The following is a 16,676-nucleotide window of genomic DNA, read 5'->3' as shown; positions in this document are numbered from 1 at the left end:
CAAAAGCCAGGGTTCCTCTTATTCCTTACTCAGCAGAAAAGCTCGTGCAAACAAAAGGAAGAAACTGACATCTTTGGGATTGACAGATGTCAAGGGACACCGCCATCTAATTTCCTTGTTGATTAATTTGAAGGTAATTTCCTGGTAACCCTGGCTTCCAAAAATGTATTTTAAGTGGCATGTTGGTAAAAGAAAATTAATTTCTCTGCATTAAACTTGCCAGTTTTTGAATTAATTTCATGAGCATAACAATCAATTAATAAATGTTAAGCAAACAAGGGAAAATCGGTCAATTAAAAGTGACAAAATTGCTTCCAAGGGTAGATAAAGCATAAGATTGTCACAATGCTCACTTGTAAGTGGCAACTGCCTGCCTCAGTACAATTCACCTCCCACTTTTCTGCACAGCGTTCAATTGCCAAGACTTTATGATACTTGATTATACGTAAATTACCACCTAAGCCCTCCTCGCCGCTGTGGCAGCGTTAGAGAAACTAAACACAAGTGGCAGTCCCCCAGCATCCTGGGAGAAGGTCACTGCTCTGGGGAGGTGCACTGTGCACTGGATTCCTAAAGAGCAGCCTTTGCCAGGTAGACCAGCACTCTCTAAATATTAGCCAGCACACTTTGCCAGGAAGCTCTGTCTGTCGTCTTCCTCGGATAAATTCCAGAACCTGGGCATACAGGACCTAAGGAAACTGTTGGCCCTCTTGAAGCATCCAAGTCAAACCTTCTTAAACACAGTGCCAGCCATTCTATTACTCATGGGGTTGACAAGCACCTGGGATGCATGGATGGACTCTTAGTTTCTAGGTATTGAAATCGGTTCCCACTCACGGGAAGGTGAATATCTTAGGGAGTATGTGTCTGGGGGTAGAAGGTCCTGGGGCTGCACAGGTCTCCTTACTGGGGTCCCCCGTTAGGCTTGCCTGATCCACTGGGCTTGCCTTCAGTCTGAATCACAGGAATGTGTTATCAGAAACTACCTCCTTGTCGTATCGAACATAGACTGAAAAAGAAATCCAGCCTTGTAGTTTATAGAACATTAATTAATTCCCATATTTTTCCCAGGGGCATTTATCATAATAGTTCTATATAAAATTTCTAGAATGTCTCCATTTAAGCATTATAGAAATTTAAGAATAAAGCTTGGAGGAAAATGTTGACATCCAAGAAGTGCATTTAAATGGTGATACCCAGTTGAATCATCTTCATTTGAATGTTGACAACTTCTCAGTAAAAGCCATCCCCAAGATGTTTTTTTTCCTCCACGGGTACTTAACCACGTATGGAAGTGCCAATACCCTCCTCTCTGAGGCTCCAGACAAAAGCGAAAGCCTGTTACTCCATGCTGCCCTGCTTCAGACCCCATAAAACACATTAGAAACTCAAATGTTGGTCAAGTTGTCAACTCTGCCTTGAGATTTTATCCAAAATCTAGTAAGGTAGCTTCTCCTGAGCTACCATCTTCTCCCTCGCCTGAACCTCTGCAGGGGTATTCTACCTGTCCTTCATGGTCTAACAGATCCACAGAGCAGCCAGGCAAACCAGCCAGAAACATAAAGCAGATCTCATCGCTCCGCACTGTCAGTCCTTTGTGCCACCGCATCACAAGAGCCTAGGGCAGTGTCAGGCAGTAGATTAATCTCTGCGATAGTCTCCAACGGATGAATGAGAGCAAGCATGTGGCTTGAATGGAGTCTATCACATCCGGACACTTGAGAAGCATTATCTGACCGCAGAGAAACCAGGGAAAAGGAAGGCATCTCCCCTTGAATCTAAGTAATCCACACACCTGCCAGTCACCCACTGACCTTATATCTCCCTATGAAATTGTTAATGGAAAAGAAGACATTGCAGGAGAGTGAGGTTCACTGCCTCTCAGAGCCTCTCCTTTGGGGGCCATGCCTGCACAGACTAAAGCAGAATTCAGGAAACAGGTGCTGAAGACACTCGCCTTCTTTCTCAGCTGTCATGGGCTCCAGTAGTCAAAAGAGTCATTCCTAATTTTTTTTTTTTGCTAAAATTCCAAGGAGACAGCAAGAGATGTGATACTCTGACACTAATGAGACTCTACCCAAAGAACTGTGATTTTAATTATAATAGATTTGGAGGAGCCATTGAAGAACTGCAAGAGAGCAGTGTATTCCACCCAGATCTGGGGAAAGTGCATTAATATCCCATGTTTCTGTTTTATTTAGTCTTTCCTGGCTGTGTGGAGAATCACCTGAGGTAATGGGAGGGCTTCTTGGGGCTACATCAAATAGAGCCGTACAAAGAAATTTTATCTGCCCCTTCCCACACCATGGGCAGGGACCAGACTACAGAGGAATATTTGCTCTGCTGTGGCTTACAAGTTTACAAGATTGGTTTGTTTGGCCACTGACACTTGTGAGCTGACGCAACCTTTCCAGCAACTTCTGTCCTTCAAAGGCTGAATGTCCCCACTCCCTACGCTGGCTCACTATGCCTTGATATGGGTTTCGGCAGAACTGCTCTCAGCTCAGAAGGCTGATCGGAGCTGGGTGTGAATGCTTGCTCACTTGCTTGCTTGCTCGGGGTGAAGGCAGAATAGGAGTACTACCGCTGATTGCTTCATTAGAACCCTCTGCGCTTCAAGGGCCATATGCTTTCAAGTTTCCCTAAATGGTATTAGGGAAAAATATCCTCCAGGCATTATTTTTAAAGGGGACTTCAAACATTCCCCAAGAAAGAAAAAAAGGACAGCACGTTTGAACTCCAGGGGGTTGCCAGAGAAATCTCGCTTAGCAAGGCTGTGAAAATGGAGTCATATTTTGGGTTTCAGGGGGAAAGAACGTGCTGGCCACAATCAGGGATAAATTTGAAAAGTGGATGGAGAAAGATGCAGAAAATCTCCAAATCCTTGAATCTTTACCATAAAATAGCAAAGCAGATCATGACTTGAGGAAGGAACTTTTTTAAGACACGTTTTCCTGTTCTATATGATTCCCAGGGAAAGCTGAATGTTCTCCCGACATCTTCAGTGTGCACAAGTCTCAAAGATCCTCCCACTTCCTTCCGCACAGGAGAAAGATCTAGCGTGATCCTCTTCCCTGCTCTTGAGTTACACGGAATCACACTGACCTTTTAAAGAGCAGAAAGCCAGGCCACAGGAAGGAGGAAGCCATTCTTCTGATGGTGCCCTATAGAAGTTCTGTCCCAGGGCTCAAATTCTCCAAGTTCAAACTTTCCTCTCTTAAATAGACCCCATCCTGATCTTGGCTGCAATGATGTCTGCTTTCTTTGGCTTTATAGCTGTGGTGTTGCACATGAGAAGGACTCCTGAGGAAGTCCTCCCACTCCACCCCCATTGATAATTCTAGAATCTTATGTATACTCTACATTCACTCGGAGGAAGGTTGCACTGTATGATAAACCATGAAGAGGAAGACCCGCTCCCTCTCTATGTAGGTTTATATTAAATTGAGATGCTTCCCCTTTTCCCTATTTGTCCCCACACTTGAGTTCCTGGTGTCAGCCTGTATTTGGCATCGTGAGCATATGAAGGTCTTGCTAGTGTGTATGATGTTATTACCAGGAGCACACTTACAGCTGTCTGCACTACAGCCATCTTTGTGCCAATTGCTTCAAAAAGTATTCTTGAAAATAAAGGCAGGGGGGACTCTTTCTACGGGAGCTTTCAGGTTATAGAGTGCAGTTTCTATTTTAATTCTTAGAATCGATCTTCCAAAAATGAGAGCTCCTTTTGGCTCTGGGCTGTGCATCTCTGCGCCCTGAGCCTTGTTTTAAGCCTTTCTCTAAAATGGAAATCCTGATAAAGACATAGAAATAGCAACGGGAAGCAGCAGGCCCAAGGAAAGTGCTGTCGCTGCTGACACCACACCCTCAGCTATTTAAACAGCTTCAGAAAAGACACTGCTAGAAGCTTGTTAAGGAGTTTCCAAATGTGTGGCTGCAAATGACTATCTCTAATCATGGCTGAATAAACCAAATGCCGCAAATGAGCTGGTGGCACGCTCAGAAGGCCTGCGAGTGCTGGGATTGCATCTGCTGAATGGATAATGACCCGTGTCAGTGCATGGCACTTTGGAAAGTTAAAAGTCCTAAGTTTGATCAATTCGTTTATATATGTACGCAGACACGGAGGCAGGCAGACATGCGCGTGATGCACACGGGCGTGTGCACATACACACAAGTGTACATGTCTAGGAAAAGAGAGGAAAACGCCCTCTGACAATATCATTCTGACGGTAGGGAAAGTCCTGATGAGCAGTCACTCTTAGGTTTGATCTTTAAGGGGTGTTGGGTACATTCATGGAATATACTGGAATTTTAAATAATTTTCTAAAATGTACATAACTTACCCATTTGCTTTAAACAATTTTAATCATCAAGCAGTTTTAATGATTTATTATTATTTGTTTTTACTTTAAGAGGACAATTAAAACCTACTCTATCCTAGGAGACTGCCCTTCGCTGATGGTCAGGGTGGCTCTCTCTCAGCTGTGGGTAACTCTCAATTCCGCCACCCCTGTAACTGAGGAAGAAAAGTGTTGGCTCCAGTCTGTATCTAAATCATTTCTCCAAGTTTTCCTTTCTGGTTAAAACCCAGTGATTATTGTCCCATAGTTCTTTAGGATGAAGGAGGAGTAGAGCAGGGTGCCCCCTTCTGTGGGGCCACCTTCGTGTTTCCTCGTGGCCGGGACTGCCATCTTTGCCCAAAGGAGCACTTGGTTCATGGCTCACAGCTGATTTTAAACATTTGTTAGATTTGGTATTGTTTAGAGCATCCATATAAAATTCTGCTAGCAAACTTGAGAGAAAAATAGGAGCCTTAGAACCTGACTGGATGCCGAACCCGGGAAATTGACGTAAAACCACAACAGGGTGTAAGCAAAGGCGAGAAACACAGCCTTGCCTTGGTTTCTAGCCAAACATAGACTATGCTAGACCTTTCCTAATAAGAAAAGGTCCTATGGGTTCCAAAGACGGTGTCTCTCATACCATAGCATTCCTTTCTGGAAAGTGAAGCAAGAGGAGGAAGTAGAAAGCCAGTTTTTATTCCTTGCCTGGCAGGAGACTTGTTCCGAATCATCTTTGTTTCCTGACATGGTCAGGAGATACAATTGCAGCCTGTTTTACTGAGAACCGCCTCTCTGCCCTGTCCGTGGCACTAAGCCACAAGAGGTTCTGGGGGCCAGGAAGGGTGGTGCCCATCCTCCCCATCAAGTGACAGGGAATGAGAAAGTTGCCCTCTCCTGCGGCACAAGGGTCCTCTGTCCTTCTCTAGGAGACTTTAATAAAGTAACTGAGTCAGGTGAAATTTGATCAGATGTGTACAGCTCAGCCTTCCCACTTTGCCATGCAACAATTTATAGAGGTGTTTCTACCACGGTCCTATTTTATTAAATGATATTTGAAGTGTTCCACTCTCAGAGAAAATGTGGTTTATATCCTTGGCATACATTTACATAATCTCGCTAAGGAGATCTCAGCCTCTTAGTTAAACCACCACAATAAAAAAAAATCTTATCTTTGGTAGAAGAAAGACTGTTTTCTCCAGAGGGAACAGGAAGCAGATATGAGGTCTGGGCCCATTTTTGAGAACTTTGGCTGCTATTATAGTTCTATTTTTCATGTTATGTATTTGAACTTTGTTAAAAGAGAGCAATGAGTAGTAATGTTATGTTGGGAGGATACAGTCATGGAAGGAGAGAATGCTCTGTCTAATGGATATTAAATGTGGGTTTTAAAAATGAATTTTTTCAGAAAATATTTCTATTAAAAAATAAATAAACAAGGGCAATGAATTACCAGGACCCTCAGCTCCCCCACTAGAGCCATCAAATTAAGGGTTAACCGCGCTGGATTTCCCTGAATTAATCAGGAGCTGAGCCAGGGGCAGGCTGGTGAGGGGGAGGGGATTGGCAGAACTCAGCCTCCCCCAGGAGGCTCCCAGCACAACAGAGCAGCCCACTGTGGGGCAGCCACTGAGAAGGCGGACCCTTTCACAGAGAAAAGCTCAGGCACCGGAAGCATGGCCCTAGCCCACAGCAGCTCAGGCCTCCTGCTTATCAGGTGCCAATCCTCCATTGTCTGCGAGCCCAAAGACACCAGGTCTGGCTGTTTTTCAAGACAGAGTTCATTGTAAATACATGATTTTCTCCTTTGGAAGGCAAGCTATGACGTGCCCCTGGGTGGCCTTTATTAGCTGCAGCTGGGTGGATGGTTGGGCCGGGCCTGCCAACCTAGCCATCCCAGGCAGTAGTGAAGGCCAATGCCCAGGTCCTCGTGAGAGCCAGACCTGGGAATCCGCCTTCCTTACAGGCCTGCTTTCTCTTGTGCACACCTGATTTTAAGAACCACCAATTCTAGAAGTTGTTTTTGCTGGTCTGTTAAATACCAACATCAGATATGTTGTGGTTTCTAATTAAAGGGCTCAGCTCAATGTGCTTTCCGTCAGCACCTGGCCTTTTTCATCATTCTGGGTGCGCTGAGCTAGCTAAGGAACTCCATCTGTGAGAGCACCAATCCCCGTGTTCACCCACATCTCTGCCTGGTGGGTCATCCTTCAGGACCCGAGCATGTGGGTGAACACTGGCTCTCTTCCTTCCCTTCGCTCCTGTCACAGTCTCAGATGTCCTGGAGCCTTCCAGCTGTATCTGCTTCCAGCTTCCCTTCGCTGGCACGGGATCAAATAAAGCGTCTTACGTTCCTGTGACGTCACGCTTCTTCCTTGCCTCCATCCAAATCTGAAGCGATGTTGTAGAGTCCCTGAAAATTAATGCTCACCGTACAGTGATAGCCCTTCCACCCAAAAGACTCATCTCTGCCAGAATTCTTTCTTGCAGCTGCTCAGACCTCTCCCTAGTGCCCAGACTTGCTCCTTTTATCCCCACTAATGCAAGCCCACCTGAAACTCTCCCTATGCATGCTGTCCAATATCAATACCCCTGTTATTAAGGTGATTCTTTAGGACGGACTCCCGGAAAGGCTGTCACCATCCCCTACGTTCACAGGCACCTTCCATGCCTACCTGGTGACATTCCCGGGCCGCCTCTCCCCTATCAGATCTCCCCACGGTCATAGCGCATTTCCTCTGAACCACCTCCACATCCTCCTGCCACCTCCTTGAGAAGTCAGCCTTCCCCACTTGAAGTAATTTACATCAACTTAGAACTTTATTTCTGAAGTCAGTTTCTACAACTAAAATCTGAGATCTTGAAAAAAAAATCGTTGTTTGGCAGTGGCGGGAAGGAAAGTAACACCATACAATAGAACTCACATGGGAGGTTTATTGGGGAAGGGGGGCAGAGACTGGCCTCTGGGGGTGAATGCAGGAAAGAGCACAGAAGGGGCCTGCCTTTTGTCAAGAGCATGTAGCGCATGCGCACAGGGAGAGGTCTATGTAGTGGCGGGAGTTGATGACATATTCTGTCTGGACCCTTAGGGCTGGCTAGTATAAATGCCTGAGTACTAACTAGCACATGCACACAGATAGTGCTCTTAGTGACTGCAGTTGAGGACCCTGTGGGCAGGCCAGCGTAATGCCTGAATGCTAACAAAAATAGCATGCTATCTTCTGCCTCCCAGAGAGGCTAAAGGTTCTGAACTTTCTGCTCCAAGCTGTTTGATATAAAGGGGCCTGGTCTCACCCAGGGCTCAGAAGGAAGGTGGTTGGTTGGCTGATTTTCAGATATCTTGTAGTAGAAGCCAGAGATACAGAAAATCTGCTCAAGTAGTCTCCAATAGTCTAAATACTCCAATAGTCTAAATACTCAAAAGAACATTTTAGAAGAATTTGCATGAAATAGCATCTACAAGGTCAATATTATTATCCCTATCTAAATTAAGTGGTTGTGCTATAGGCTAGTTATTTTGGTTCAAAAGACCCAGCTAAGCCCTTATCTTTCCCAAGTTTTGGACCACCTCAAAGCCTTTATCATTTAAATAACCAGCTGACTCTCCCTCTTAAGCTACTGGTTTGATGTCATCTATATTCTAAACCAGACTTCTACAAGGGAAAAAGAAAAGAGAGCAGAGTGCCAGAAGGAAGCTTAATTTTTATGATAAATTTAGGCACCCCTAAAGGACAAGCAAAATATCTCTGAAGATGTTCTGAACTCAAAGATCTATAGTTTTTTGTGCCTATAGCCCTGTCTGTCCCCTACCTACCCTCAATCTGTACTGTGCTTTAAATCATGTGGCAAATAATGTCAGTACTTCCTTTTGATAATGCCAACGTTTCCTAAGATTAGGGCCAAAATGTCTTTCTAAAGGAAAGGAGCCCAGCTTCCAGATGTGGTCTCCATGTGGATCATCTTTTCTTGAGTACCAGTAGGTAAGGTTTCATCAAGTCTTGTAGTGGGCTTGTTTATAATGGGACAATACTAAGAACCACATCTAAGTGTGTCCCACTCAAAGGCAAGCGAACGGAGCAGGTGGCACGTGGTGTGGCTGGTTACCACTTATACTCCCCTGTGCTCTGCAGACACACACAGCATCTCACACGCCGCTCGTCAGAGAAAACCACAAGGGAGACCCTGGCTTTTTTTCACTTTGGGACAAGAAAGTAATGCAGCTTTGCCTGGTTTTATTACGAGGGCGGGATCAGCCTCCAGTACTATGTAAGGAGTTGAGGAACCTTGAGGACTTCTGCCTTGCTGGGCATCTCCTGATGATAAAAACGGTGAGAGGAATTATGAGGACCAAATTTTCATGGTCCACCACCAGTTCACAACTGTCCTCTGAACGTCCCACCGGGCATTAGTGGGGACAGTAGTGGGGGTAGACTGATGGAGAAGCAAGCCACCTACACCGCACTGGGTGTTTGATTATAGAATTATCTAGAGACCATCCAGGTATATTTCTTTTCCACTGTTTTCTCTCTGAAGAAATGTTACCCTAGCCAAGATGGATGGCTTGCTGTTATCAGAACCAGGACTGAAATCAAAGGCCTGCTTCCAATTTTGATAATTCTCTCCTACAATATCTCTTTCATTTAAAAGAAATCATGTTGTTTTTCTAATACTTGACACAATATTAGACTTGGAACTGGTATATCTGCATTCATAATCATTCCCATCCATATCCTTAACATTCCAAGGAGGCTAGAGCCATTCCTTGAAATATTGTATCTAGAACTGGAGATACTGTGACCAGCCTGCATTTATTTTAGGATGCCACTAAAGGGCATCTAGGAGCTTTCAGAAACATTTTTTTATGTATTTGGGTATCTACCTGCATGTATGTCTGTGCACCTTGTGCACACAGTACACCCAGGCCAGAAGAGGGTGCTGATTGGTGTAACTCCTTGGTATAGGAGTTACAGATGGCTGGGCACCACCACGTGGTTGCTGAGAATTGAGTCCAGGTCCTCTGGAAGAGCAACGAGTGCTCTTAACCCCTGAGCCATCTTTCCGCTCCCACCCCCTTTTTTCTTCTTTTTAAACGAAAGTACAGCATTCTCCTCTTATCCACAAGAGATATAATCCAAGACTCAGTGGTGAGTCCATCCATCTGCACAGTCTCTGGGTTCAATCTGATTCCTAACACAAACACACAAAAACTCTCCAGTGGATGCCTGAAACCTCAATAGCCCCTAACTATGTGTGCTGTGTTCTTCCAATGCGAAAGCTGGATTTATACACCAGCATAAGAGTCATAATTCATTATACAATGGATAGTATAACCATACTCTATTATAGATGAATGCTTCCATCCCCAACCCCCGCATTCTCCCGCTCTCTCAGTTTCTCATCATGTTGTGTCTCTTGACCAGAGTTAACTGTGACTGCGGATGAAGAGAGGATGGCTCCAACTGTTACAGAGCAAGGAAGCCTCTGCTTGGGGGGAGGAAAAAAAAAACCCTGAAAAACATACATTGCCTTAGGCTTCAGGTACTCAAAGGGACCAAAAAAAATTGCCTTTGGCGTTTTCCTCCTGTGTTTTCTCCATTGATAATGTCATTGGGTTTCTTAGTTTTTAGCTGTCATCTCCAAGGGGAAAGAACCTTCCAGAACAATACCTTCAGTTGTCACGCCCACTTAGATACCACTTAGATGAGCACCTTCTCCATCTGCTCTGGATGTTCAACACAGACTGATCCCAGGGATATAGTGTATGTCCTCACATCGGCCAAACGTTCCTGCTTCCCAATTGCCATTGCCATCACTGTGCTGTGACACAGGCTCAAAGTTATGCTGTGGTACACGGGAGAGAGCTCAGGCAGTGAGAGCCTGCTGCACAAGCAGGGGGATCTGAACCTGGGTGCAGAGCAGTACAGCACAGGTGTGTAACCCCAGCTCCCGGCAGGTAGAGACAGGAGGATCCCGGGAGTTACTGGCCAGCTACCCTCACTGGATGGTTTAGTTTCAGGTTCAGTGAAGGAAGACACTCAACATTGACCTCTGGTCTCCAAACATAACATACACATATCCACATGTGTGCCTGTATGCACTCATGCTCTTACCCACCCCCGACACCTAAGTGATGGCGTGACCTTTGCCCAACTTCTACCGAAATTTGGAGTCTCTCTAGTTGCCATGCCAACTGAAATGTCCCTGGAGCCCTGGGTTCTCCCCACAGGCCCCTTCTTTTCCTATGTTTTGCTGTTGGACTCTTTATCTCACTGTCCCATGATTTTACCCATGTCAACAATTTAATATAGTCTTCCTATACTTTTAGTCAAAAGTTTTCTTCCTGCCCTTACAATCACAAAGAAATTTCCATCATTTTCTTATGAACGAACTTGCTAGACCAGACATAAATTAATATACATTCCCACTCTCTCTTCTCAGTGGCCTAGAAGACCTATGTGCAAACATTGATACCAGTGCCCACTCCCTGAGACTTTTGTTTATTTGGCTTTGGGTAAGCGACAGAGACTTTCAGGGCCGTTCTTATGTTCCCAGTGTGTATGGAGGTAAAGGACCACCAGTGTAACCAGAAGAATCTGCCAGATGTTCCATAGTTGTTAGCATCCTCTATGACACGTCTCACAAATGCTGGTGTCTCAGCCAGGTCCTACCAATTAGAACCCCAGGGAGAGAGACCAGGAATCTACAGGTGAGGGTGTCGTGTAACCAGGATTGGGGGCCTCTGTCCCCATCTGCCACCACATCATCTCTTCCCGAATGAACATACAGAAGGAATGTTTTGACTTGCCTCCATCTGAACTCTTTGAATCCCTGTGGTCTGTTCTCTGGCGCCCTGCAAGATAACACACACACCTTTCTTCAACCTCACTGAATGAATGAATGAATGAATGAATGAATGAGTAAATAAATAACTAAATGAAAAGGAGATTGAGATCTTTGCCAAGGACAGCTGGCCTACTGTATCCGTAGATCCCACACCCAAGTTTTCAACCAATGAGAGAGGGAAAATATGTGGGGTGAAGTCATCACATCTGCACTGAATATGTACAGATGTTTTCCCTATCATTTTATACTATATAGTAAAAGTAATGTAGGTCTAACTTAGCATATACAGGAGGATATTCACAGGATCTGTGCAAATACTTTACTATATAAAGAACTTGAGAAAGGGCCAAGCATTGATGCGTTCATGAGACTGAGGCAGGAGGATGGTGAGTTTGAGGTCAGCTGGACCTAACTTCAAAAGAGGGGGGGTTCTGAATTATATACAGATTTCAGTACTTTAGGGAGTCCTAGAGCCAATGCCTCGGATAAGGAGGGACACATGCATTTTTTATCTTTATGGCAGTCTTTTTAATATTTTATTTAGTGACTGAGTTGTTTCAGTTCTCTTGACATCATTAAATATCAGAGCTAGGATTTGAACCCAGGCCCTCTCGACAATTCTTGATCTTTTACCTCTTAAACCTAAAGGCAATAATGAAATTTTTTTAAAAAAATTAGCTCTCTCCATGTTTGTATGAATGCTGTCAGACTCATTCTGAATCTGAGCATAACCAGTCACATGGAGGTAAAAAGCATTATGAAATAGGTTTGGCAAGACATATTAGCTTAATCCTAAAATTTAATCATGGGATCCAAAAGAATTCCTTTCAATCCTGCCCCCTCTCTCTCTTCTCTTTCCTGCATAATTTGTGCAGCAACCCCAGAACTGCTCGGCAATATGAGCTTCGGGTTCTAAGGAAAATGGTCCTGAAGATTCATCGTCGACTTGACTTAGGGAAGCAGCAAGCTGCCATCTGGCATGTAATTCTAATGCTTCATTCAGTAAAAGTATTGACATTTTAAAAAAAAATCGGGTACAATGGTGCTCAAGTGACCACTCGCACGAGACCCAGAATCCTAGGCTCCAGGCAACTCACTGTTTCTAAGCCGAGCCACTGGGCAGGCAATGGATTTCCCAGACTTTCACCAAAGAACAGGAAAATTCATATTTTGATCCAGATGTGAAATGTTATAATCTATCTAAAAATAAGGTATTTGGCCAACACTAAATAGCTATTTGGTCCTTTATTGCTTTATGTTAAAGGTAAAGGTAGCATTTAAACATCAAAGGATCCTTTACCGATTATAGAGCATCTGTGCCAACCCCTTCCTTTATTTTCAGAATTCCACTGTGGTATAGTCACTGTTAGTCCCATTTCCCTGTGGGGGGAGGATGAGACCCAGGGAGGCTGAGTGACTTGCCTCGGGTAGGAGAATCAGGTCACTGCTAGTCTAGACCCAGCTGGACCCTGCTTTGTCCTTCCTCCAAGAGGGCGATGACCACAGTCAAGCTTGGAGCTCAGGGACAGGCAAAGGCAATGCAGGAGCACCTCCTCATCTGCCTTCCCTAAATGCTCTCCAGCCCCGATACCCTGAAATTACTTTGATTTAGAATATCAAGCGGGAATTATTTGGCATATCATCTCTGGGTGTGTTTTTCTGAGCATTTATAGATCTTCGTTTCTGTGAGGCTGAGTTTTCCTGATAAAACGAGACAGATCATGATAAATGAGCATCTATGTAAGCCTAGCTGGGAGGAGGACGGGGCTGCAACACCCATCCTGTGAAGTTAATCCTGTTTCTTTTAGCTATTTCTTTATTAGTTAATGAGGTCTTGCAAATAAAATAAAATAAAAAATGTGTGTCTCTGATGGTGTTTTAGCACCCTTGCCTCCAGGAACGGTTTCAAATATTCATAAAGTGGCTCATCTGACCAAAGCTTAAAGCTAAGGTGCATTAAGTATGAATTTACTCAACTTCAAATGTGGGTGGTCGAAAAGCCGCTGCTGAAATAACCTAAATAATCCTCCTGGCTGGTGTCTCCCGCTCCTGAGCTCTGGGCGCTCATGTGAAGGGTGACAGAGAGAGGCATTATTTACAACAGCCAGGACTCTGAAGGGCAGCCCCGGAAGCTTTGATCCCGCTTCCTGACTGACAGGAGTGTGCATTGCTTTTGGAAAACAGAATAACTTAAGAGAAGCAAAAAAAAAAAAAAAAAATGGAAAAGGAATTGCTGGCCGAGCCCCTGGGAAGGAGAGCAGACTCCAGATGGTCGTGTATTGTTCTGGAGGAGCAAAGCAAAGCAAGGAGAGGGGACTCTACAACCCACTTTGCTTCCTCACGGTGAGGGAGCAAATGTGGAATCTTGAGAGGTGTGATGCTCTGTGATGGATTTGGAGAGCAAGGAAGACGTGGAAACTCAGCCACTGAACAGGACTCCTTGTAGAGCGAAGCCCGGGAGTCTCTTGTTTGGCCTTGTTTCAGATGATCCCACACACAACAGGGACCTCAGAATGCTGCAAGAGTTGGCATGCGCGTGTGCTCGTGCGTTCCCAAGCCCCGACACACACCCCATTTCTATCTACTTTCTCAAAGCACAGCATAGAATCCCTTCATGGTCTTCACCCATTTATGGCTTTGTCTAATGCATCATTCCTAAAGCTGCCCCTGTGGGTCTCCTCTGCTGATTCTGGGTGGTGTGTACACTTCGGCTCATAAACCAAACAATCCTGCCCGGAGTTCCTAAGCAAGTACATCCCGAGATGCCACAAATACGGTGTGCATCTTCCTGACTTTGCTGAATGTGAACTCATGGACTGCATCATGGGCTAGCCTCCCCTGACACCCACCCAGTCGCAGAACTCCTGGTCACCTGGTATTGCCCATTGAGAAATGTCTGTCACCAAGAGGATCCATTTATGCCTTCGCCCTCAGTCTGACTCTTGTAAAACTCACTGAATTTTCTGAATGAAGGAAATCCATGAGTCACGAATTCCAGAAAGCAGATGGGCATGCGATCTCTCTCACGGCAAAATCAGAGAGAGAAGGACATCTTTTACTAACAAGGGCTAATAATTCAAACATTTCCTTCTGCAGCTAGCTCAGTGTTCAGCATTTTAGGCCTATGATGTGAAGATGAATTTCCTATATATATGTTGGGGGAGGGGTCCTTAAAATAACAGCACAGCTCTATAACGATGCTATCTGGAAAAGGCAAGTAGTATGTATTAATGCTTCACCATGAGCATATCGAGGCCACGCTGACAGCCGCTATGCTATAGAAGGTACAACCTCGCATTGTTTTTTCTGATGAGATTTTTCCTTCTTTGGGAGAAAAAAACTGTACTTGTGGGATGTACGTCTGACTGGTGTCCTGTACTTTTTTTTTTTTTCCAGGTGATTCACATAACAGGCCGGCTTCGCCTCAGAGTGTCGTTGTCCCATGGGAGGACGGTCCCCAGCCAAATCATGGGTCTCGTGGTGGTGGCTCACGCCTTGCCTCCCCCTACAATCAATGAAGTCAGAATTGACTGCCATATGTTTGTCACTCGAGTAAACATGGACCTCAATATCATTTACTGTGAAAATAGGTACTTTGGTTTCTTTTTCATCTGCCCATTGCACACTTCCCATTGGTGAAGGTTTGCTTTTGGCTGCCTGGAAGATTTTTACTTTCCCAGGGAGGCACATTAAACCCTGATCTTGTTTTTAATGGCTGCTTGGACTGACACCAAACATGCTTTTTATTTAAAATTTACATTGCTTCCCTGACTTCCATTTGGGACAACAAGTGAATGAATTGGGATACCCAGGCATCCATCCGCTAGAAAGGCCCATTTTGGCTGAGGACCCAAGTAGAGAGCAGGGCTGAGATGCTGTTGGCAGAATGATGCAGTAAAAGGCATCTCCGATGCCTCTGGGTGACCTGCTTCCCACTAATTCAAGGGCCCTGCATCTGACGGGCAGTATTCTCCCAGACACACCATAGGACAGATGAGAACCCAAGTGCCCCAGAGGAAATCTGCCGCAAAAGGAATTGGCAAGGGTATTAAATAAAACTTTGTCATGCGACGATTTCTCTTTTATCAATTAAAAAAAAAAAGATGACTCATCCTAGAAATGAGTTGCCAGTTCTTCCCCAAGACTGAGCTTTTACAAAAAGGACTTTTTAGCCTTTGGCTTGAAAGTTCACTTTTTCCATGAAGCACAAAGCAAGGGACAGAGATGGGAGATGGTGCACCTTACTGGCCTTTCACCTAGAAGTCACCAGCCCATCTGACAGACGTGAGGAGAGACTCGGGAAGCAGAGAGATGGGAGGACTGGGGGCTACCTGTGCATCAGTCTTGGGAAAGCAGCACGGCAAAACTGCCCATCCCCTGGCTCTACCCGGACAACCACCAACGGAGCTGAGGGAAGAAGCTTCGGAGCCATAGACGGTTGTCAGGTTTGGAGGCAATGTATGTCCTCTGAGCCCTGGGAATGCCTTCAGAGGGGAAACAGCAAAACAGAATGGTCAAGTGGCTTGGGTAATTGACCTCTCCAGACACTAGCTAAGAGGAAGGTTCGAAAGCACCTGCGTCTACCCAGTCCACTGGGAAGGGCTACTAAAGCCACAAGCCGAGATCACTTCAGGAATGGTCTGTTTCCAGCCATAGGAAAGAATTTCCCTGAGCTCTGAGGCTCAATGGGGCAGACAGTGTTGCGGATGCCACTGTTTTGCAGTAAGTAATTCTAACCATGCTCCAGGTCTGTTGGCACTTACAAAATCTTCACTGTGATTGTCCACTTGGGTGTGCCACGGGTGTTCTAGTGGGGACACGGGATGTCAGGAAAGACAAGTTAGCCAGATGGAAGGATTAGCGGGAGTGGGCGTCTGCACCCACTCTGTCTGCACCTGCTGGCCCACACATCTGCTAGTCACCCCACAGCCCCATTTCCGCCTGCTCTCTGAGGTAAGTATTATCACTGCTCCTGTCAGCCTGGCCAGCTTGTTTTTGGAGAGGGAGGATTCACAAGTCCCTGACTTAAGCCACATGCCGTGAGGGCTCCCATTGTCCTGTTTTCCTTCAGTGGCAGAGTAAATGGTAAGGTCCCTCTGAGGGGACCTCTTCATGTATACACACACTGGATGAACACAGTGAGGTTTTACAAAGCCATTAGTCTCTAAGTTAAGATGTGAGAGTGGAAGAGACCAACGAAAGGGAGACGGGTTGCCAGAAGATGGACACACCTCAGAACCCTCCAGAAACCTGCCTCCACTCACCTGCCAAAATTCCCACAGCTGTCGTATCTCAGAATGTCACTAGTTTTCATTGCTGTGCTCAAGTGACTCATTTTTTTTTAAACAAGCTTTCAATATCCCAGTCTAGCAATTGAGATTATTTTCTGTGACCTGCTCTTAGCTTTTTCCTTAAAAAAAAAAAAAAAAGAAAAAAGAAAAAAAGAACACTCCATTAACCAAAACAATGCATAATTCTTCCCCAAATGAA

General features: G+C 45.1%; 1 protein-coding gene across 6 annotated transcripts in view; it reads left to right on the top strand.

The window, feature by feature from the left end:
• Positions 1-16,676, top strand: part of Npas3 (neuronal PAS domain protein 3) — an 825,611-nt gene that overhangs the window by 786,722 nt on the left and 22,213 nt on the right. For all 6 annotated transcript variants that reach the window (XM_038337475.1, XM_038337476.1, XM_038337473.1 and 3 more), the window contains one exon: positions 14,583-14,776. In XM_038337475.1, the coding sequence (XP_038193403.1) occupies positions 14,583-14,776 (194 nt within the window). The remainder of the gene's footprint in view (positions 1-14,582; positions 14,777-16,676) is intronic.

This window comes from Arvicola amphibius, chromosome 7 (assembly GCF_903992535.2).
Source record: "Arvicola amphibius chromosome 7, mArvAmp1.2, whole genome shotgun sequence".
Taxonomy (NCBI): domain Eukaryota; kingdom Metazoa; phylum Chordata; class Mammalia; order Rodentia; family Cricetidae; genus Arvicola; species Arvicola amphibius.
Note: the sequence above shows the minus strand (reverse complement) of the source record. Positions and strands in the feature narration are given on the sequence as shown.